Source organism: Mobula birostris, chromosome 23 (genome assembly GCF_030028105.1).
Source record: "Mobula birostris isolate sMobBir1 chromosome 23, sMobBir1.hap1, whole genome shotgun sequence".
Classification (NCBI taxonomy): Eukaryota; Metazoa; Chordata; class Chondrichthyes; order Myliobatiformes; family Myliobatidae; genus Mobula; species Mobula birostris.
In genome coordinates, this window is record NC_092392.1 from 53,462,797 (window position 1) to 53,486,406 (window position 23,610).

Genomic DNA, 23,610 nt, shown 5'->3' on the forward strand with positions numbered 1-23,610 from the left:
CGAGACCCTTCGTCAGGACTAACTGAAGGAAGAGTTAGTAAGAGATTTGAAAGTGGGGTGGGGGGGGGGGGGGGGGAGATCCAAAATGATAGAAGACGACAGGAGGGGGAGGGATGGAGCCAAGAGCTGGACATTGGCGAGACCCGACGCAGACTGGGAGACCGCTTTGCTGAACACCTACGCTCTGTTCGCCAGAGAAAGCAGGATCTCCCAGTGGCCACACATTTTAATTCCACATCCCATTCCCATTCTGGCATGTCTATCCACGGCCTCCTCTACTGTAAAGATGAAGCCACACTCAGGTTGGAGGAACAACACCTTATATTCCGTCTGGGTAGCCTGCAACCTGATGGCATGAACATCGACTTCTCTAACTTCTGCTAATGCCCCACCTCCCGCTGGTACCCCATCAGTTATTTATTTTTATACACAAATTCTTTCTCTCTCTCTCCTTTTTCTCTCTCTGCCCCTCTGACTATACCCATTGCCCATCCTCTGGGTTCCCCCCCCCCCTTGTCTTTCTCCCTGGGCCTCCTGTCCCATGATCCTCTCATATCCCCTTTGCCAATCACCTGTCCAGCTCTTGGCTCCATCCCTCCCCCTCCTGTCTTCTCCTATCATTTTGGATCTCCCCCTCCCCCTCTCAAATCTCTTACTAGCTCTTCTTTCAGTTAGTCCTGACGAAGGGTCTCGGCCTGAAACGTCGACTGTACCTCTTCCAAGAGATGCTGCCTGGCCTGCTGCGTTCACCAGCAACTTTGATATGTGTTGCTTGAATTTCCAGCATCTGCAGAATTCCTCTTGTTGTTTTTTTTTACTCAAAAGGATATTTCTCTATATCCATCCTAACAAACTTTTTAAAAGAAACACTTCAATGCTCATCAGCACCAGGTAACGAACATACTTGGCTTAGTGTAGAAACTATTCCGTCCCATGTTTGATAAAACAATAAATCACTCTTTGCACATTGTACAAGTCACCAATCTGAAATTATGCAGCTTTAATTTCAAATACATTTTTAAACTCACCCACTTCCAAACAATATCAGCAACAATGAGCAAATCCCTTGACAGTGATACAACATCTATGGAGGGGCATAAATGTCGATGTTTTGGGCCAAAACCCCTCATTAGGTCTTGATGAAGGGTCTCAGCCTGAGGCAGTCATCATCTCTCTGCTCCCTCCCCCCCCCCCCCCCCCCAAATAGATGCTGCTCGACTTCACAAGTTCCTCCAGCATGTTCTGGATTTCCAGCATCTGCAGAAGCTCTTGTGTTTATAAACCTCCTGTGATGTTGGACCTAGGCAGTCGAGGTTAAATGAGTTAACACTCGATTGATTTCTGACTGGCAATTTCTTTCAAGTTACAGAGATTAGTTCAAACAGAGATAGCAAGTTGACATACCTACATTTTTAAAAAGTATAAATAATGTGTTTAAAGAAAAAGCATTCAAACCCTCAAGGAATGCCTTCAGTCCTTAAGAAACCCAGTTGTGACTCAAATGGCAAATTGAAATACAATAATGATATGGAAAAGGAAGATAAACAAGTTTAAATTTACTGGTATTTTAAGGAAAAGTTATAATTCTCTAGGTTTGTATTAATGTTGTATTAAAATAAGTGATACTGTTATGAGGTGGACTTTGTTCTCTAGCAATGTTACTATTGCACCGAATATCACTTCAAATGTCTCCCACTATTGGGCTGTAACCTTAGAACACACCAGACCCTGTATTATGGCATCAATTTACTGCATGATCAGTCTCAAAATTAATATCAAAAACCATCATATTATTTCCCTAGGCTATATTAGTGCTCTAGTGGCAGATAAAGACATCACAATCAAGAAATAAGCTCCAGGTGAAAAGGTATAGACAGGACACTCCTTTTAGTACCAAGGCGTCCCACATTTTTATCTTATCAGCCCATGACGATTATCCTTCTAGATGCTGCACAGTTTCCCAATCTAACCCTCGCCCCAAAAATGTATTTATTGATTTAAAAATACCAAGATGGTCAAATTATCCAAAGAAAAAAAGTAGCACACCTTTTCTGAAAGCACAAAAGAAATCCCATCTCCAACCATTGATGGCTGAGGAGTGTCCTAGATGGGCAAGTCTTGAGCTGTCAGGATGGACAGAAGTGGAGGCCACTTGTCAGAGAAGCATCACAGCCGTAATACAGGAGGACAGGAAGGAGAGCCTGGCAAGTCTCAGGCCACAGGTCATAAGAAAGGGAGTATATTTAACCTTGCATTTAAAAGCAAACGGATTGAATTCCAGACAATGGTGAAAGGAGATATGCTAACTCACTTGGCCAGCCAATCTGTCAATGATGGAAGGCATCAGCTGACTCAGATGGTCAAATTGCAGCACAAAGTACTACACCATTATCCATGCTATGAGGAAACAGGGAACCCATATTTGTGCTCAGAAACATGAAAATGAAGAATGAGTTCCTCCAGCCTAGAATAAAGGCCCTTCAGCCCAGCAAATCTATACTGCTGACAATCAAGCACCCATTTACAGTAATCTACCATGCAGGGATGCGGGTGTGTTCACTAGCTGAAATAATTAATATCCCTCATGCATTATCTTCATACTTGACCATTCTAAACTTGTACATCTCACCGTTGGAATGAATTCTCAAGGAAAGCCGCGCCCTTGAATGTAATTGGGAGGATTTCCAGTTGCCAAGCAACCTTCCACAGGGTGAGGCAGCAGAATTGACAGGTCCATCACATGCAACAGTGATGCAACAGCCTGCAAGGTCCACCTGCATGGTGTGGGCAAGCTCGTTCTGCAGTTAACTTGCCACACTGGGAAATGAGAAACAGGATCAAATTGCTCGTTATTATTCTCATAAATCCTGTATGCGATAGATGTCACTTTGAGATAGCTTCTTTAACTCATATGTTTTGGTCATGTCCTTTTTTGAAAAATATTGGAAAGATATTTTTGATACTATTTCAACTGTTCTGAATATTGATTTACAACCTCACCCTATTACTGCTATTTTTGGGTTACCAATGATAGAATCAAGTCATTTAACCTCTTCAGCTCATCGGATGATTGCATTTCTTACATTAATGGCTAGAAGATCCATTTTGCTGAATTGGAAAGAGATTAATCCTCCCACAATTCATTGTTCCTCTCAAACTATGTTGTGTTTAAACTTGGGAAAAATTAGAAGTGTTATTTATGATCCCTCTACTAAATTCGAAAAGACTTGGAGGCCATTTATTCAATATTTCCATATGACATAATTTGACCTTTTCCAAACTTATTCCATTCCCTTTTAATACATGTTGAGAGGAGCGGAGTCGACATCAATGGTTCCATTTTTTTGATGTTACATAACAGCCCATATCTTATTTTTCTTAGTTTAGTTGATTTAGTTTAGGTTAGGTTGACTGTTTAGGTTAGTTTTTCTTTTGGGGTATATTCTTATATATTTTTTTTCCTTTTTCATGATTTTTTTTTCTATTTTTTTTTGTATATTACATTTGCATCCTGTATGATTGGGAGGTTTAATACCCTGTGTTAATTGGGTTTATATTTAACTATGTTAATTATAACAATGTAATCCAATAACTTTGTATCAATACTATGGTATGTTTATCATTATGAAACTAATAAAAAGATTGAAAAAGGATCAAATCCCACCAAGGCAAATGCAAAATTACACAAAATGGTGAAGGAACTCAGCAAGTCAAGCAACATCTATGGAGAGGCATAAACAGTCAACGTTTTGGGCTGAGACACATCAGTGTTTTGGAGAGAGTAGTGGAAGCAGAGCCACTGACCGGAATTAAGTGTCCAGACAAACACTTGAATTGGTGAGACCAAGTGCCAAAGATTGGATTAATATGGATGAATGCTCACTGGTTGGCATGGACACAGAGGGCTGAATGGCCTGTTTCTATGCTGTATGACTCAAAACTACCCATCTACACACAGTGTCCACTTTATTAGGTACACCCGCTCATTAATACAGATATCTAATCAACCAATTATGTGGCAGCAACTCAAAGCATAAAAGCACACAGACATGATCAAGAGATTCAGTTGTTCAGACCAAATATCAGAATGGGGAAGAAATGTGATCCAAGTGACTTTGACCAGGTTCTGATTATTGGTGCTGGATGGGGTTGAGTATCTCAAACTGTTGATCTCCTGGGATTTTTCATCTTTTTTTAATTAAACACAGTCTGTAGCATTTACAGAGAATGATGCAAAAAACCAAGAACATCCAGTGAGCAGTGATTCCGAGTGTGAAAAGTCCTTGTTAATGAGAGAGGTCAAAGATAAAAGGCCAGACTGGTTCAAGCTGACAGGAAAGCAACAGTAACTCATAACCGTACCAGGTTAAAATAGTGGTGTGCAGATGAGCATCTCTGAATGTGCAACATGTCGAACCTCAAAGTGGAAGGGCCACAGGAGCAGACGACCACGTACATGCACTCAGTGACCACTACTGAACACAGGTGGTACGTAATAACGTGGCCACTGAGTGAACTTATTAATTTCCTCAAACTTACTAATGCCCTTTGGACAGATAGTCTGACCAGTGTGGTTATTCGCACAGTCTATTCAGAACAATTAGGGGCAGACAATAAAAGCTAACTTTGCTAGTGATACCCAGATCCCAAAATATTAATATAAATAATTAAATCATTGTTAGCACCAAGTACTCAAACCTTTACAGTTAAAAGCCCAATTTAATCAAAATTCCTGCCTCCAGGCTAATATTTTCCCTACTCATTAAAAGCTACAGCACGTTCCTATAATCCTGCCTCTTAAGCTAACATTATGCTTGGATCTCGAGTTTGCTCTCAGCAGTATACTGGTCTTTCATAAACACACACAAGCGCGTTCACACATCACTTTCAGCTTCATGCACATCATCCAACACCCCTAATCTCTGCGAAAGTTTGTATAACAAACCAGTGTCTAAACATACAGTATTGTGCAAAAGTCTAAGGCATGTATATATAGGAAGGGTGCCTAAGACTTTTGCACAGTACTGTAGTAATTTTAAATATTGCACTAAAAATTTATGACAAATGCAACTGATGATACATGCAATTCTGATATGGGACTATTTTTGTCTCAGAATGGGGAGGGGGCAGGAAGAGGGGAAATCATGGGTTGGGAAAGGGGAACAGAGAAGTGGAGCAGGAAGCACCAGCGAGACATTTTGGAATGATCAATATCTTATTGCTTGGAATCAAATAGACCTTGCCTCGTGTCCCAGGGCTGGGTGTGTCTGCACCCACACCACCCTCTGCCCCCGACACTTCTCTGCCAACTGTCCCACACCTTCCCACGGTGCTTCATCCTTTTCTCCCTACAGATTTACACACTCACTCTGCTCCAAGTTGTCAAATACAGTACAAGGCAAAAACCTTAGGCTCCCTAGATATACATGTGCTCAAGACTTTTGCATAGTACTGTACAAATGCAATTTTTGAAAGGACAAGAAATATAGGCAGTGCCAAAAGGTGAAAGACATCCCCAACAGTGCAAATCAATTTCCATATACATCTAGTGAAGTAACAGTGATTGGGAGATTAAAAGCTTACCTTATCGAGTTGGTTGTAAAAGTCAGTGTTGCCAGCACACAAATACCTGCCCAGCAATGTGGCATGAGTGGTGAAAATTGTTGCAATGGGGTACTTTCGTATTCTGCTCAGAATCAATCCAACACCCGCCTGCCACTCGTGAAAGTGGGCGATGATGTTGGGTTTGTCACGGAACTGTTCAGCGAGCTGAAAGAAAATGATGAAAAATGTAAGCTGTGAATAGATGCATTTCAAACAAACCCACTCAGCAAGAATCAGTGGGTAAAAATGCATCAACGCGCCCAGGTACGATTATTCTCAAAAAGAAAAAGAGTGGAGATCTTTATAAAATTACAAAGCACTACGTGTTCCATTTCTCTGATGTTGCTATGTAGAATTTGTACATGAGCAGGGGTCCTAGTGTCCTTGCTTAATGGTATTGGTCCATGGCATAAGAAAGGTTGGGAATCCCTATACACGACTGAGGCACACACCAGGCTAGATGGGACTGATGGGGTTTCTCTGCTGACAAACCTAATGGGCCAAATGCCCTCTATATGTATCACAATAAGTAATTTATAAATACCTACCAGGCCTTTACCTGTTACTAATTCAAAACTAAATTCATGCTGCTTTTCACTACTCTACATACTTTTTCCCCTATTGTGTTGGGTTTGAATATCGACCAGCAGAGGCAATGGTGTAAACAAGGAACTAAATAATACAACTAGTTTTTGCTATAATCTGTATTGTTTGAGTTAAAATAAATGTCAGCAATCCATCTGCCAAGGTTGGGCTCAGATACTTTGGATTGGATATTGACATTGAACTTGGACATAAAAAGCAGAAGGTTCAAGTTGATTCATTCGACTTTGTCTGACCTGAACCTCATTTCCATTCATTCACTCCTGTTCTATACCAGTAAAGTGTTATTTTAGTATTTTACACTTCAATCTGTTAGGCATTGGGTGGATTCCAATCTCATCAGATCAAGGGTCACTTGCCAGACTCCTCGGCAGATTACATAGCAACATCCCCCTAAAACACACGGTCATCAGGCCTTCGGAAATGGATCTTTGCTCTTTGAAATAGAACAACCACAGTTCATGAACAATGTGCCCTGATGCAGTCCCATTTGAAGATGCTCCTACATCAATTATACTGTTACACACTACATTAGTTTCCAGAATTTGCCTTCAAGAACAAATCCCAGCAGTTTCAGAAAAATGAGGAGTGGGTGAACGCAAACCAGAGCTGTTACCAAGGCCAAGATACCTCTTTCAAAAACAAGGCAGTTAAAAATCCAAAAATTATAGCGTCATTTGATTCGCCATCATAATGTGGGATGCCAATGTTGCAAGCATCCCAGAATTCTCCTTTCCATCTGTCCAGGTTCCATGTTGCTGACCCAATGTCGAAGAGCAGCACGTACGGGTTACCTTCGATCAACCATCTGCCAAAACAAACCTGGAAACAAAGATTTCAGGAATCAGAGGAGAGTGATTCAGATTAGAAACACATTTTTTATTAAAATAACATTTTTATTTAAATTATCTGATCCTTGAGTTTTGTCAAATATTACTGAAATTCTAAAACTGCTTCCTTCAAAGTATCAACCTCTGCTGATGTTTATCCAAATCGGAATCTGCCTACACTCAAACTGGTCCTGATGCATTCTCTTGACTCGAAACATTGACATCTTTTGCCTCCACAGATGCTGCATGGTTCTGTTGAATGTTAACTGTTTCTGTTGGATCCTGATGCTTCCACAATCCACAATTTTTTGGAGGGAATTAAAGAATGAGGCATTAAATGTGTTGCTTATTGCTATTTTATTAAGTGTTAGAAGAACAAAGAGAAATAAGCTGTGGTCACCTCATGCTGGAGATTACAAAATTCTGGTGATAGAAATTAACCTATGAAATAGCCATATTCAAGAGGCAGATCACCTGCTACAGAAAACCAAGCTGTTTCTAGAAAAATACCAAACTACTGTAAATACTGAAATATTTATTACATGTATTAGGTGGTTATATAAAAATTTAAGCATAGAAATTAGAACAATACAAGAAAAATTTTACATCCCAGCCCAACACTCAACTTCAAGTATTGTTTTTTTTGTTCTCGATGCCAGCAACTGCTGTCTCATCTACATTCAAACATTTTCATCAATTTTTCCCATTCGTTAAAGGAGGTGCTCTAAATTTTTATCGTTTAGTAATGCTCACAATGTCACATTGATAGACTTTTTAAAAAAAAAAATGCTTGATTTGTTGCACTATGATAAAAGCCAAGAAAAAACTAAACATTAGCGTGGAAGCACCAATGCCTTGAACAGAAAATGCCACAGAAAGCAGAGGATACAGCCCAGTCCATCACAGGAAAACCCCTTCCATCACTGAGCACATCTACAAGCAGAGCTATCACAAGAATGCAGCATCCATCAAGAACCCCTGGCACCCAGGGCATGGTCTCTTCTCACTGCTGCCATTTGGAATGAGGTACAGGAGCCTTGGGTCCCACACCACTAGGTTCAGGAACAGTTATTACCCCTCAATCCTGAACTAGCATGGATAACTCCACTCACCTCAACACTTGAACTGCTTCCTCACTTTCAAGGACTCTACAACTGATGTTCTCAAAATTAATTATTATTGTGTTTCTTTTTGCATTGTCTTCAGTACATTGGTTATTTGTCTGTCTTAGTTTGAGAGTCGTTTTTCAATGAACTCTGCCATGGACGGTCCCAAATCCAGTTGTGAACAAAGGAGAGTTAGGCACAGGGCTAGCAACCCCATCCTGTAAAATCCCAGTGCTACAGAAATGACAACAGAAGCTCCAAGGGCCTCATTTCTGGGAGAGGAATGATTACCAAGACAGCCTTCACTAGGGAAAACTTGAAAGACTAGTCTCGGACAGAGGACTCCGGTGAGCTGCTGTGAGTAGTAGGGGTGATGACCGTAAGTAGTAGTTTCTCCATTGATTCCATTGTGTTTCTTTGATTCTACTATGAATGCCAACAAGAAAATGAATCTTGGGGTATTTTGAGGCACATGTACTTTGCTAATACGCTTACTTTGAAATCAGGAAGAATTGAGAATAATGGAGATATCCAATAGATTAGGCAGCATCTGTGAAGGAAGAACGTTAATATCATGTGTTAATGATTAGATTTGGGAGAAGTTGGAAATGTTTAAGTTGCGGAGAGAGATGAAGAGTAGAGTGAACAAAGTGCAAATTCCTCAGGAGACCAAATGATACGAGCTGTGGTGTCAGAATAGGAGTGCTGCAGCAGAGTAATGTGATTGGCTACTGGGAGCTCACAGTCACTGTTATATTCTGGGAAAACCTATTCTTCAATCAAGCTGCAACTTCTACACCAGTTTCTGATAGATGGATTGCATTTGTAGATTTCCAGCACCCACCCACCACTGCTCGAGATACTCACCTTTCTTTTGCTCTCTACACTTCTCTGCAACTTAACGTGTTTAATTTCTACTCTTGCATTGATGCAAGACATCAACTGTTCTGCTTTCCACACACTGAGAGCAGATAGCTAGACCATGCTCTCCAGCAGGACCATATTAACCAGCCAGTGTAATGGAAAGGCCATGCTTTATAGCTCAAGCCAGCAAATTTAAACCAATTTAAAAAAATTCCTCCCCAAAAGATTCATAACTCTTGCCATCATTAAGACTGAAATTAAATCGAGTGAAGCTAAAAGACTTAAAATATTGCTACTTAATTATTAATGAGACTCGTTTGAGAGAGTGCCAAGAGTCAAAGTAGTTTGAGTGCACATCCGTTATTTGCAGCTATGCAGTTTTGTGGGATGGTGGAATGTTGGGGCGGGTGGTGAAGTATACCATCTTTCAGACTGGAGGGTAATGCGCTCTCAGGCGGATTTGATTTCTGAGTGATCTGGTTTAGATCGCTTACTCAATTAAAATATCAGAAAATTAAATTTTCATATGGTCACTATATGGTTGTCTGTGGGATCTTGCTGTGCAGAAGTGGGCTGACATTTCAAAAAGAGCATCACTGTCTGCAAAAAAAAGATACATTTGGGGAATGACAGGGTTGCAAAATCTGTTTTACATGGGGGTGGGTTCACTAACAATTTCCTGACATCTATTGACAGTTTTTATTTTCGTAGAATAGTTTCCTCCCCCATCTATCTTTTCTTGACCACACTGCAAATTGTTTACCCTGACTTCAGAGGGTGTCTTCTTAGAGCTAATGCCATACTGGTAGCCATCACAAACACAGGGATAGAAAGTATAATTATTCATTCACTTCACAAAACTTGGCAAAGAACAAGACCGCACACCACAACTCTATCCAGCATCTGAATATAATTACTTTGCTCAGATGGAATTACTGCCTTCTGGCAGTATGTATCGACTAATAGCTTGTCAGCATATCTCAGTAACTAATCACAAATTAAGTCAGTAGTTATTTTGTTAAAAGCATTCACGAGACTTTGATACGTCCAGGAAGGACAGAATTTATTGTCCATTCATAATTGCTCAAAAATTGACTGGTTTGCTAATCCTTTTCACCAGCAGCTGAATGTCAGCCACAAGGGGCGAGAGTCATATATAGGCTATTCATGCAAGAAGACTGCTTTCTGCTGCTTAGTAAACTAAAAGGGTATTATTTACAACTATCCATTAAAGTATAACTGGTACAAAGTTTATTCCAGATACAACTTCTCTAGATCAGGAGTTCCCAATCTGGGGTCCATGGACCTCGTTTCTTAACAGTATTGATCCATGGCATAAAAACCCTGCTTTAGATACTGTAGCAAGAATTAAACTTTTATTCCTTGATCTTTAGCCCAGACCTTTGAATCACCAGCACCATAATCACCTTATTAGTGTGGACTTAAAGTATTTCACATTCCAGCCACAGCCTGCTTTCAGCACGTGGCTGTTTAGGACTTGTACCCATGCTCCTAATTGCTAAAGGAATTGCAAGCACTGAGAGGCATGGACAAACCTCTGGATTTAGAAAGTGCACTCCGTGGATTTGTCTTGCTTCTCAATATCCATCGGCGTTGACCTTACATGACTAAACGTCCAATAAAGAACACAAGTGATTCTGCACATGGGAGAAATCCAGAGCAACATAACCAAAATGCTGGAGGAACTCAGCAGGTCAAGCAGGATCTAGGTAGAGGAATAAAGCAACTCTACCTCTTCTTTCCATTCACCCATCACCTCCCACTGGTGCCCCTCCTCCTTCCCTTCTCCTCTCCACACTCCCCCCACCCAATGGTCCATTGTCTTCTCCTAGCAGGTTCCTTCTTTAGCTCTACCTTTCCCACCCATCACCCGCAACTGGATTTTCCTATCACCTGCCAGTTTGCACTCCTTCCCCTTCTTATTCTGGCTTCTTCCCCCTTCCTTTCCAGTCTTGATGGAAAGTTTCCATCCAAAACGTCAACTGTTTATTCCTATCAATAGGTGGTGTCGGACCTTCTGAGTTCCTCGGCATTGTGTGCGTTGCTTTGTCACAAAGATCCGGTAATAAAATACCAGGAGCCATTTTACAACCAGCTGCTTCCTCAGACCCAGGGTAGTGCTTACCCGAAATCCTTGATACCTCATGAAATCCATTGTCTTCTTTATGGCGTAGTTATTTGGTTCAAACACTTCCACTTGTGTCTTCACATTATGCTCATAATATGGACCAATTAGCACATAGTTTTCTCCCCATTCATCTGCTGTGATCTTGCCCTTTGTTTGTATTACAGTGTAGATACCACCAACTGAAAGAAAAATGTAAAACTAAGCAACATAGCATTAAACAGCAAAGCAATTATGTATTTCATGTCTATCCGAATGGTTCTCCTCATTTTGTTTGATCTGGGATTTGGGAATGCAGGGGCATTTTCACCTCTTGGAACACTTGGAAATGCTTAGGCTTTGGATGATTCCTACAGCCCTGCTGATTTTTCCCTCCTTGGGGAAGAAAATGCAGGTTTGGAAGGTGATGTCAGAGGGGCCTCGGACTGTACTTTGTACTCTACGCACCCTGAAACCAGAGTGCACTAGTAATGATAGGAGCAAATGCAGAGAATGGTGGATGGGCTGCAATCATTGTCTTGTGGGTAGACAACAAAACGTGGGTAATCAGGAGATAAGCCACCTCCCAGAAAAAGCAGCCTCTGATCTTCCCTTATAACCACAAAATTTTTGTTGGTCCATCCCAGTTTCTGTAAATGATTGGTGACTTGGTATTCGGGCAGTGGGCAAATCAGCCCTCTTGTGCTTTTTGATCTCGTCACTTGAGATTCAATTTCACGCAACCCTGCCACTTTGATCTGAACCACGCCTTCATTAACCAGGTCCAACACTTGCCTTTCTTGGACCTTGCCCTTCCTGACAAAGGTCACTGGGTTTGTGGGGCTGTGGTCAGGGTTAATCAGGGTGTGCCTAGGGTTTGGGGGGGTGGGCCCAGGGTGATGGAGATGTCAGGAGGAAGATGAATTGGCATTTTCCACCACCAGCAATGGATACATCAGCCATATCCACTGGAGTCACAAGAGATGCTGTGGATGCTGGAAATCAGGAAGAACACACATAAGACACTAAAGGAACTCAGTAGGTCATGCAGCAACTCTGGAGGGCAGTGAACTGTTAATGCTCCATGCCAAGACAGTTTGTTATGACCAGGTTATTTACTGGCGCTCCTGTGCAAGACTCAACCGCTGTTGAGGATGGGGTGGTTGAGAAATGGCAACAAGAGGTTACTAGGTTCCCTCTTCTTGCGGGTCGTCATTGGCTGGCATTTCTGTGGCCCAAACGGCACACGACACTTCTCCGGTCACGTCTGGAGTGTGCCTAGGCTGTGCTGCATGCAGCCACAGATGGCTTCATTTGCTGAGGAGTTGTAAGCAGAATGGAATGCTGTGCAATGGTCTGTGCACACCACCACTTCTGACATCCTACCGGAACAGGAGTTGTCACTGAAGCAACTCAAGCTGGAGGAACAGCATCTTATATTCCCCCTGGGTAGTCTATAACCGAATGGCACAAATATTGAGTCCTCCCCCCCCCCCCAGCAATTTTAAGGAACCCACTCCTCCAGTGGATTGGTCTCCACTCTCATACCCACCCCCCACAATCTCCGGATCTCCCATTTTGTAACCTTTCCCCTCACATCACCGCCAGTCCTCCCTTCACCCATCTTTGCCTCCTCTTCGTCTTGGTTCCATCCACCCATTTTACACACAGTTCACCAACAGGTTCCCCCCCACCCCATATCACCTCTATGGTTTTGGTTCCAACTGCTATTCACCTGTCCTCTAATAGATCCCTGTATCTCAGATTCCAGCGTAGTTAGCCCTTTGAGTTCTTCCTCATCTCCTTCCAGTAGTCGCCCATTTATACACTTCTTCCCAATCCCTCAATCTTGGTCCTTTATTGTTTTTCCAATCTTTATCTACCTCTGTCTATCATTCACCTGCCATCTTTATCACTGCTCCCCTCCCCTACCCAGCAGAGCCTTGCCCACGCTCTCCTACTCTTCAGTCCACCAATTACTTCACTTGTCTCATTACTCCTCTTTATATTGGCCATCTCTCTTCTCCACTAAAAGTCCTGGTTCAGGGGTTTGGCCCGAAACGTCAACAATTCCTTTCCTCCCACGGATGCTGCTTGATCCACTAAGATCCTCCAGCACTGTTTGTTACTCCAGATTCCAACATCTGCAGTCTATTATTTCTCCATCATTGGAGCAACCTTGCTTACTGCCCCAGGGAGCAAATTGTGGCCATACCCTGGTGCTGAAGTGATAGAGTTCCAACAACAATGAAGTATATATAAATAAATAAACAAAAAAGTATGAATGAATTCTTTTCCCAATCATTTCTGTGCTAACAATTCTTTGAAACTCCACCAAGCACAGATCCAAGCCCGGCTATGAAAAGAAGTTGGTTGGGCATGGGGCTTGTAACCCCATTATGCAAATGCCTAGTAACCCAGTACTACAGAAATGCTAACAGATGCTCCAAAGACACCATTTAAAGGAGAAGGATCTACACTTAGGGACAATTTGAAAGATTGGCCCAGGACAGGGGACCCTGGTGAGCTGCTGTTGGTAGTCTAGGCCCCAGTAGGGGTGATAGACTAAAGTATGTACAGTTTTTCTGAGGCCAGACTCAGTCAAAGAGCATCCTGACATCAAGAGCAGTCACTTCCGCTGTACCTTAGCCCTTTGATCTAAGCTGAACAAGAACATGTGTTATTTGAGGTAGGAGACCTTGAATAGCAAAGCAGATTTAAGCGACTAATTGGACTTCAGTTTCTTAGGTTCTTTTAATAAAAGATTAAAAAGTGAGGAAACTGAAGCACCCAGAGAATACCAACACAGTCATGAAGAGAATGTACAAACGCCTACAGTCAGTGGTGGGAATTGAACCCCTCCCCACAAATCAGTAATTTATTCATCGAGATACAGCAGTGAACAGGCCTTTCCAGCCCTGCGAGCCACACAACCAGCAATCCCCTGATTTACTCTTAGCCTAATCACAGGACAATTTATAATGACCAATTAACCTACCACCGGGTAGGCCTTTGGACTGTGGGAGGAATCCGCAGCACACGGAGGAAACCCATGCGGTCACAGGGAGAATGTACTATGTCCTTACAGGGCAGCAGGATTGCATAACAAACAATGGTGCAAAGGGGCAGGGGCCGAGGTGATTCAATACCTAAAAGGGACTGGATGGACATCAGCCAGCTGGAATGAACTCTCCAGTGAGGGTTCAAACTTCACTTTCTGAATGAAATGGTAAAGTTTTGCTGCTGGTTCTGAGAATTAGGAAGAATTTACCCCTTTCCCACAGAGGCAACCCACCTGCTGCACAACCTTATTAATTTCATTCTTTTCAGTGAAAAAGTGTTTCCTTTTATTGGCACATCTACATTTGACAGTCTAACACAGCAGTTAGTGTAACGATTTATAGCGCCAGCAAATGGTGTTCAATTCCCACCACTTCAGAGGTAGCTGAAAAGACTGTGGAGGCATTAGTGGTGATATTTCAAGAATCACTAGATTACAGACTGATTCCAGAGGACTGGAAAATTGCATATCCACTCTTTTGAATTAAATCTTCTGGTTAAAATGGCGCTACTGAACACGTGCGACAGCTTTCTGGTGGTCAAGAAGTTAAGAAATCTGACTAAAAACATCACTAAAAGTACATTTCTGAGGGAAATTGTGTTAAATTATCACTGCAAACAGCGAAGGGGCGAGCGATGTCAAGGCAAGTTCAGGGGATGAGCTGAGATGGTGTGTTGCAGAATAGTTGCAGATGGCGTTTCAATGCCCATGTAGCTGATCTAGGAGTGAGGATGGATCGCTTTAGGTGCCAAAAGGAGAAGTTGGGGCTCAGGCAGACGAGACTTGGTGCCTGTACAGCTGATCTGGGTGAGAGGCTGGATCGCTCTGGGCACCGAGCTGATTTGAAGACCTTGAGAGTGGCTTTGGGCTGGGTGACGAATTCAGCACCCACAGCGAGTTGCTGGGCGGCGTGGTCTAGGCCCGGAGCCTTCCACAGCTTCTGGGTCCTAATGCAAGGTACGATCCGCTGTTTAGACAATTTAAACGCCAGCCCAGATCGGATGTGGCAGCTGATTTGCTTACTCTCCACGGTGTTTACTCCTCTCTCCAGGGTGCCTGAGCCTTTGCTGTTCTGTCATTTGTTCAGATAGATTGAAAAGGCAAGGTGTTGGTCAGGACGAGAGCCGATTTTGCTCCATCTCCATGGCACTGAGGCAATGAAGACTGCCCGGCTGCTGTGTCCCGTATCTGCTATTATGAACTGAGAAGTGAGGCTTTAGATCTGATAGTGAATTTTTGGTTCGAATTGTTGTTCACTTCAATTGCTTGTATAAGTTTTGTTTTTTTTAAATCTTCCTCTTGCGTGTCAGTTTTGTCTTTTATTTACATTTTTTTTCTTTCTTTAATAGAGTTCTTCCAGGTCTCTTGCTATGAGCAAACAAGTCAAGGTCATATGATTTATACATTCTTTGATAATAAATGTACTTTGAATTTTTGAAATTTGAGGAGGAAGGGAGGCCAAAAAAAAAAAACAGGACATTATCGACCAGCTAGCCTGACTTCAGTGGTTAGAAAGAAGTTGAGTCCATTATCAAAGATGAGGTTTCAGGGTAGTTGAAAGCATATAATTGAAAATGCCGAAGTCAGCATTTTCCTTTTCAAAAAGGAAAAATCTTGTCTGACAAATCTGTTGGAAATACCTCAGGAAATAACAAACAGGATGGACAAAGGAGAGTCAGAGGATGCTATTTACTTGGGTTTTTAAGAAGGACTTTGACAAAGTGCCACAAATGAAGCTACTAAATAAGAGCCCATGACATTACAGAAAAGATACTGGCATGGACAGGTGATTAGCTGACTGGTAGGAGACGAAGACTTGGAATAAAGGGGGCCCCCTTTCCGGTTGGCTGCAGGTGACTTGTAGTGTTCCGCAGGGGTCCCCTTTGGGACCTATTCTTTTCGCATTGCAGATGCATACCACCGCATATATGCCAGGGATTTAGATGATGGTATTGATAGCATTGTGGCCAAGATTGCAGAAAATACAAAGATAGATGGAGGGGCAGATAGTGTTGAGGAAGCAGGGAGTCTGCAGAGAGACTTGGACAGATTGGGAGAATGGGCAAAGAAGTGGCAGATGGAATATAGTGCAGGGCAGTGTATGGTCATGCAGTTTAGTGGAAGGTATAAAGTGTACACTATTTTCTGAATGGGGAGAAGTTCAGAAATGAGAGGTGCAAAGGGACTTGAGAGTCCTCATGCAAGATTCCTTAAAGAAGGTTAACTTGCGGTTTGATTTGGTGGTCAGGCAGGCGAACACAATATTAGCATTCATTTTGAGAGGACTAGAACATAAAAACAAGGATGTAATGCTGAGGCTTTATCTGACATTGGTGATACTGCACCTGGGAGTATTAAGAGCAGCTTAGGGAACCTTATCCAAGGAGGGACATGCTGGCATTGGAGTGGCTAAAGGAGGTTCACGGGAATGACCCCAGGAATGAAAGGGTTATTATCTGAGAAACAATAGTGAAGGAGTCTAGGACCAGAGGGCACAGCCTCAGTATAGAAGGAAGTCCCTTTAGAACAGAGATAACGAGGAATTTCTTCAGCCAGAGGGTGGTAAATCCACAGAATTCGTTGCCACCAATGGCTGACGAGACCAAGTCATTGGATATATTTAAGGTGGAGGTTAATAGGTTCTTGATTAGTCAGGGCTTCAAAGGTTATGGGGAGAAAGCAGGAGAATGGGGTTGAGAGGGATAATAATTCAGCCATGCTGGAAAGCTGGAGGAGACAATGAGCCTGCGCTCTTATGATCAGTGCACCATGATCACGCGAGTTTCCTCCGGGTGCTCCGTTTCCCTCTGACATCCCAAAGACATTCAGGTTAGGGTTGCCAAGTTGTGGGCCCGCTACACTGGCACTGGAGGCATGGCTCACTTGTGTACTGCCCCCAGCATATCCTCAGACCGTTGATCATTGATGCAAATGAAGTATTTCACTCCATGTGTCGATATGATTTACATGTGACCAATAAAGCTAATCTTTAAGATCATGAACATACAGCATTTGAGGCTGTCTGCAACTATAATTCAACTAAAACCGGTTTAGCAGTGATTATATCAATAGACGATGAGCTATTAGTTGTGCCCATTGGTTACAGTCAATGTCACTTGGTGGTTGTTCTCCATTGAACTGAACGGCTTTTATTTGACATCCTCATAAGTATATGTTCAGTCCAAATGTGACTCATATTTCTTTGACATGTTGTTCACACTAATCCAGCAGTTGACCAAAAAAGACAAGTCAACAGTTGCACTTAAGAGCAATCATCAAGGACTAGCACCATACAGGACGTACACTATTCTCACTGCTGCCACCTGGAAGGAGGTCCCACACACCCGAGTTATTAACCTTCAACCATCCAGCTTCTTAACCACGCAGCTCAACACTGAACTGATTCCACAACCTACCAACTCACTTTCAACTCATTCTCAGTATTATTTATCAACTTATTGTTTTTGTATTTGCAGTTTGTCTTTTGCATTATTTGTCAGTCCTTGTGGGTAGTTTTTCCATTCAGTCTACTGTATTTCTTTATTTACTGTGAATGCCTGCAAGAAAATGAATCTCATATGGTGACATATTTGTCTTGAAAGTTCAAAGTACATCTCTCCCAGCCACAAATCAGAATGAATCTCTGCTAAAGTCAAAGCCATTTCCCGCAAATATTAACACTGAAGTTCAATAAACTCATTAAGTGTATGCTCAACTGCAAACATTTCATTTTCACTCACACCTTATCCTTTACCAAGATTTTCAACTCTGACATTAACAGAACTCTGAAAACAGTGTGACAAGACACATTTTCTTCCAATGGCTTCCAAACTACTTATGCGGATATGATGGAATCTTGATTTTCATTTTAGTAGGTCTTCAAAGACCACCGGCTCCCTGTGATCCCACAATTTATATAATGACTGCATCACAGCAAAAAGTCATTCAGCTCATCAAATCTATCCTGGCTGCAAGCACAACAAATCACATCATCAGTCCCACTTCCTCTATTTTCCTGCATTCCATCCTCTTTCACTTACCAATTAATTCCCACCCAATTCTTCCACCTCCCTCTGACACCAAGGGGCAACTTACACTACTAACTTCAGAGCTTCTTGTCGTCTGGTTCACATCATCTCCCACAATGCATCTAGCTTTCCCTCCTCCAGCAACAACACCCTTCATTGCTATCCCACCCATTCTGAGAGTCTTTTGTGTCATTGTATCCCATCTCTTTACATCACCAACATCATGGTATCTGTCCATCCCCAACAAAATCTCTCCCCTCAGCTATAACCCATAACATGCTCTTCTTCAGCCTCATTTTCAGATATCCAGCTCTTCAGTCTGGATCTGGCCTGCAAAGCTGTGGGATATTGCTCTCAAGATATAGAGCAGTAGCTTCACTTAATGGTATTTTATCATTTACAAGTATTTTAATATTTCACCAAAAAAGCAATTTTGACCCAGTCTTAACATTTCTAATTCTTACCCAATTTACTTGATTTTTAAAAAAGTGTTGACTCTACTAAACAGGACATTGACATAGAAATCTTTCGCACCACAAATTCTATCCAGGAATAACAATTAACTAATTGTAGCAGTTTGGTGCCCTCTATCTATATAAAGCAGAAGTCTGTTATCAAAATACAAAGATTAATTGTGCACTGCTGCCCACTTTATGCCTCTTAGATCAAGAATTGTTAACTTACACTCTGGCTAAATATTGAACAATTTCCAACCCACATCATATCTGTCGAATCAAATCAACATGCTCACCATTGTCTCCTCCCAGTTTTCATATGGAAAAATCAGAATAGATGACAGTGCAGTAAAGGCTCCAATTACAGAGACACGATATCATAATGGAATGCTCATCGTTACCTGTACCAGGCTTCTATCTCACTGTTATAAGACTCTCAGATGAATCTCCTGTACGATAAAGATGAACTAAATCTCAATCTACCTCATCATGGTGCTTGCACCCTAACGTCTACCTCAAGATTATAGAAGCAGAACTACGTCATTCAGCCCATCAAATCTGCTCCAGTATTCCATGATTGATTTATTATCCCTTTCAGTCCCAGTCTCGTGCTTTCTCCCTGTAACCTTTGACATCCTTATTCATCAAGAACCCATCAACCAACACTTTAAATATACACACTTACCTGACCTCCACAGCCATTTATGGCACTGAATGTCACAAATTCACGACACTTTGGCTAAAGAAATTCCTCCTCATCTCTGTTCTAAAGGCTGTACCTTCTGATGCTAGAGTACCCCACCACTGGAAACATCCTCTGCACGTCCATACTGCCTGGGCGTTTAATATTTGATGTGTTTCAATGAGCTACCCTCCTCATTCTTCTAATCTCTAGAGAGTACAAGTCCAGAATCACCAAATGCTCCTCATATATGAACCCTTTCATTCCCAGGACCATTCTCGTGAACTTCCTTGGGACCATCTCCAATGCCAGCACATCCTTTCTTAGATAAGGTGTCCAAAGCTGCTCACAATACTTCAAATGCCATATAAATTTTCAGCATTACATTCTTGCTTTTATATTCTAGTCCTCTAAAAATAAATGCCAAATTGCATTTGTCTTGCACAACACTTTTTTTTACCCAAAACACTATAATATGCCATTTATTTTCCTTTTGTATTAACTCAGTGTACTTATATTTTCAAACAATCTGTGCAGATGGCCTGCAACATATTTTCTTAAACCTTATTCAGCACATGTAACAATAAATCAATTACACTCTCCAGATCAAGGTCAGAGATTCCTGTTACTGACCTTAGTTCCCCCACTTCTCAGCTGCCCCTGCACTTCAATCCCAGATAGTTCCCAATGATTTGCTCCATTTGCTAACAATACCCTGGCACAGCACATAATGAAAACTTTAAAAAAAAAGAGACGACAGTGAGTCTTCCCCTCACACAAAATGCTGGGGGTATTCAGGTCAGCCAGCACCTGTGGAGAGGAGTAAAGAGTTGACAGTTCAGACTGAGACTCTCCATCAGGACTGGAAAGAAGCCAGAATAAGGTGGAGGAGGAGGGAAAGGAGTACCAGCTGGAAGGGGATAGGTGAGGGGGAAAGGTAGTGGTGATAAAATGAGAAGCTGGGTGGCAGTAAGTGGACAATGTAAAGGACTGTAGGAATCTAAGAGAATGGACCATGGGAGAAAGGGTAGGAAGGACTCCCAAGGTAGGTGATAGGCAGATGAGAAGAGAAAGATTAAAAGGGGAGCCAGAATGGAACCATAAATGCTGCCTGACCTGCTGAGTTCCTCTAGCATTTTTTATATTACTTTGGATTTCCAGCATCTGCAGAATCTCGTGTTCATGTCTTCCCCTCAGCCCTGAACTGCACAGCTCTAGAACACAGGGCTGAAATTCTGACTCAAAAACACTAATGACTGGCTCCCTGGTTTAATTCAACTTAATTATTGATCTCCTAGGTTAGCGTGCTGGAGCAGTATCACTGAGGAATAAGAAAAACAGCTTATATAGGTTTCAAACAGTACGTTTTCCTGCCCACTGATTTTTGGATCAAATGCAATCTATTAGTCTCCTAATCGATTGTTCTTTGCTCTACTTTAACCATCTCCAGGCCAGCAGCCTGCTTTACCACTCAATTCAAATCTACCTTCTGAACCACGCATTTTTAGCACCATATTTTTAATGTAATTACTAAAAACAGCCACAGCTTCCTTACTGTGATATACGGTGCTGAGTATCATCAGAAAATTAGTTCACATATACCTCAGGTTCCCCTATTACTTACCACAGCATTAGAAGGGTGAAAAGTGGTCCCAAATTTGGAAGAAAACTACAAATATTATAAGATTGTATAATGAATAAAGATGAGCTTAATTCTAATAAGCCCATTCGTGACTGTTCTTCTTAGTCCATCACCCCTACTTGGGGCCTAAGCAACCAACAGCAGCTCACCAGAGTCCTCTTTCTTGGCCAGTCTATCAAATTGTCCCCAGGTGTACTGGTGCCGCCCATCTTCTGAGATCCTTCCTCTCTCAGGGATGAGTTCTTTGGAGTTTCTGTTGGCATTTCTGCAGAGTTTAGTTTTTGCAGGATGGGGTTGCTAGCCCTATGCCCAACCCTCCTTTCAAACTAAGCTTGGGACCATCCATGGCAGAGTTATATGTGACTGTTAACTATATTTTGAGGGCTGAACATAGTGCTGTCTCTTTATATACAGTATGTCCAAAATTTAAAGTAAATTTATTACCAAAATACATACACGTCACTGTATACTACCCTGAGATTTTTTCTTTCAAGCATTCACAGTAGAACAAAGCATGCCTGCAAGAAAATAGTGGGGAGGGCTTTTGCTGTGATCACTGGACTGAATCCACTACTTTCTGCAGGCTTTTCCATTCTTGAGCACTGGTGTTTCCATACCAGGCCATAACACAACTAGTCAGGATACTCTCCACTATAGTGGAGTCAAGTTTATTGTCATTTCCACCATAAGCTGCTGGTACAGTACACAGTAAAAATGAAACAACATTCCTCCAGGACCATGGTGCTACATGAAACAACACAAAACTACATTAGACTATGTGAGACAGCACAAGGCTACAATAGACTACATAAAACAAACATAAAAACTGCACTAGACTACAGACCTGCACAGGACTACATATAAAGGCATCCATTAGTCTTACGAGACCATGGATCTGCGCCTGGAAAGTCTTCACTCTCCAGGGCACAGGCCTGGGCAAGGTTGTATGGAAGGCCAGCAGTTGCCCTTGCTGCAAGTCTCCCCTCTCCACGACACCAAGGTTGTCCAAGGGAAGGGCATTAGGACCCATACAGCTTGGCACTAGTGTCATCACAGAGCAATGTGTGGTTAAGTGCCTTGCTCAAGGACTACATAAAGTGCACAAAACAGTGCAGGGCACTACAATAATTAATAAACAAGACAATAGGCATCAACAATATACCTTAACAGTGTGCACACTGGATCATTTAGAATTTTCAAAACATTAATAGTTCTGAGGAGCCATTTGATTGGGTAATTATAATAAAGGCCATTTACAGACCATATGATAATTGGATCTCCTTTCTTGACTTAACCATAATATTGAAAACAGTAATTATCCCAACACATAAACCAATCATCTCCTTCCAGCCGATGCTGCCACGTTCTCAACCCGATAACTCTACCTTTTCCATTATTGTCACTTCAGCATTTCTTTGGTACTATTGTATTTCAGTTTTCACCGCGATACTTTGTAACAGTCCGTTGTTTGGTGCTCTTTGATGTTGCATTTACCATTACCGCGTACACTTTTAACTCCGAGCTTCAGACCAACAAGGAATCTCTTTGCGCCCTGATTTATATGTTAAAAACTGACTGAATCTGAACCCAACCCAACACATGACGGGCTCGCACTCCTATGTGAGCCCTAATGGGTTGCTTAAGCGAAAAGCCAAAATTCACACAACTCGAAAAGAAAAGAAGGGCAGCACAACTTTGCACTGGATATCCCTCCCCGCCACACAACAGGCATTTCCTAAAGTCAACTGGCTTAAAGTTAATGAACAACGCGTAAAGGTCAAAGGTTCGGAGGGTCGATAACACACAGCCTGACAGGGAAATTAAAGGTTAACATATCAGCATTTCACTATTAAAAATGGACAATCTTAAGTCAATTATTTGATATGGGTAATTTTCAAATTAAATTATCACAAACACCCGGCGGGAAACTATTAAACTTTAAATATGTAATGGCTCTAAGGACACTGGGGAGTGGGATAATGCCAGTGTCTTGCGGGGGGGGGGGTGGAGGTCATTTCTGTTGCTGAAACCGACTACTGACCTTTGTTGGTAACTTCCCAAGACACCTCAAAGAGCATTAGATCTTCCACGGGTAAATTCTCATCCTCCCAGTCGGGAAGGCCATTTAAAGAAGTCACTGAAAGTGACCTGGCCAGGGGCATTTTGGAGAAATTCCTCGAGATCAAACGTGCGCAGAATTGACCTCTATTGCTCGTCGCTCCTTGTGACTCCGCACTAGAATTTCAAAGACTGGATAAGTAAAAAGCTCCCCTCCAAAGTCAGACAACGGACTGGGCTGGAATAAAGAGAGGAAGGGTCCTGGCTGAGGAAAAAAATCAGAACAGCTGGGACATTCCTGTGTCACGTGATTGTCCCAGTGTCCAGCCCATACCCCGGAAGCAACACAAACTTCCCCACTGATTTTTAGTTTAGGTCAATTCCACTCCGTTATTTCTTGGCTAATAAGGTGTTCAAATATCGATAGTAAACTTAGCTTCATTGAGTTCCATGCAAAAAAATTTTTTTGCGTTTAATTTAAATAATTAACGAAATCATCAACCGAATATTTTAAATCCGTAGATGCACATCGCCATATGCCCAGAAATAACA

At 42.0% G+C, this 23,610-nt stretch overlaps 1 protein-coding gene across 2 annotated transcripts in view; it reads right to left on the reverse strand.

Moving 5' to 3' along the window:
• Positions 1–23,237, reverse strand: part of gys2 (glycogen synthase 2) — an 81,594-nt gene extending 58,357 nt beyond the window's left edge. Inside the window, exons 1-4 of one of the 2 annotated variants that reach the window (XM_072241834.1) lie at positions 23,042–23,237; positions 11,154–11,335; positions 6,838–7,029; positions 5,584–5,769 (exon numbers count right to left, since the gene is read on the reverse strand). In XM_072241834.1, coding sequence (XP_072097935.1) covers positions 5,584–5,769; positions 6,838–7,029; positions 11,154–11,335; positions 23,042–23,162 — 681 coding nt within the window. In that variant the 5' untranslated portion in view covers positions 23,163–23,237. Of the gene's footprint in view, positions 1–5,583; positions 5,770–6,837; positions 7,030–11,153; positions 11,336–22,385; positions 22,490–23,041 lie in introns of those variants that run through there. The other variant, XM_072241835.1, reaches the window with a different exon arrangement.
• Between the last annotated feature and the right edge of the window lie 373 nt (positions 23,238–23,610).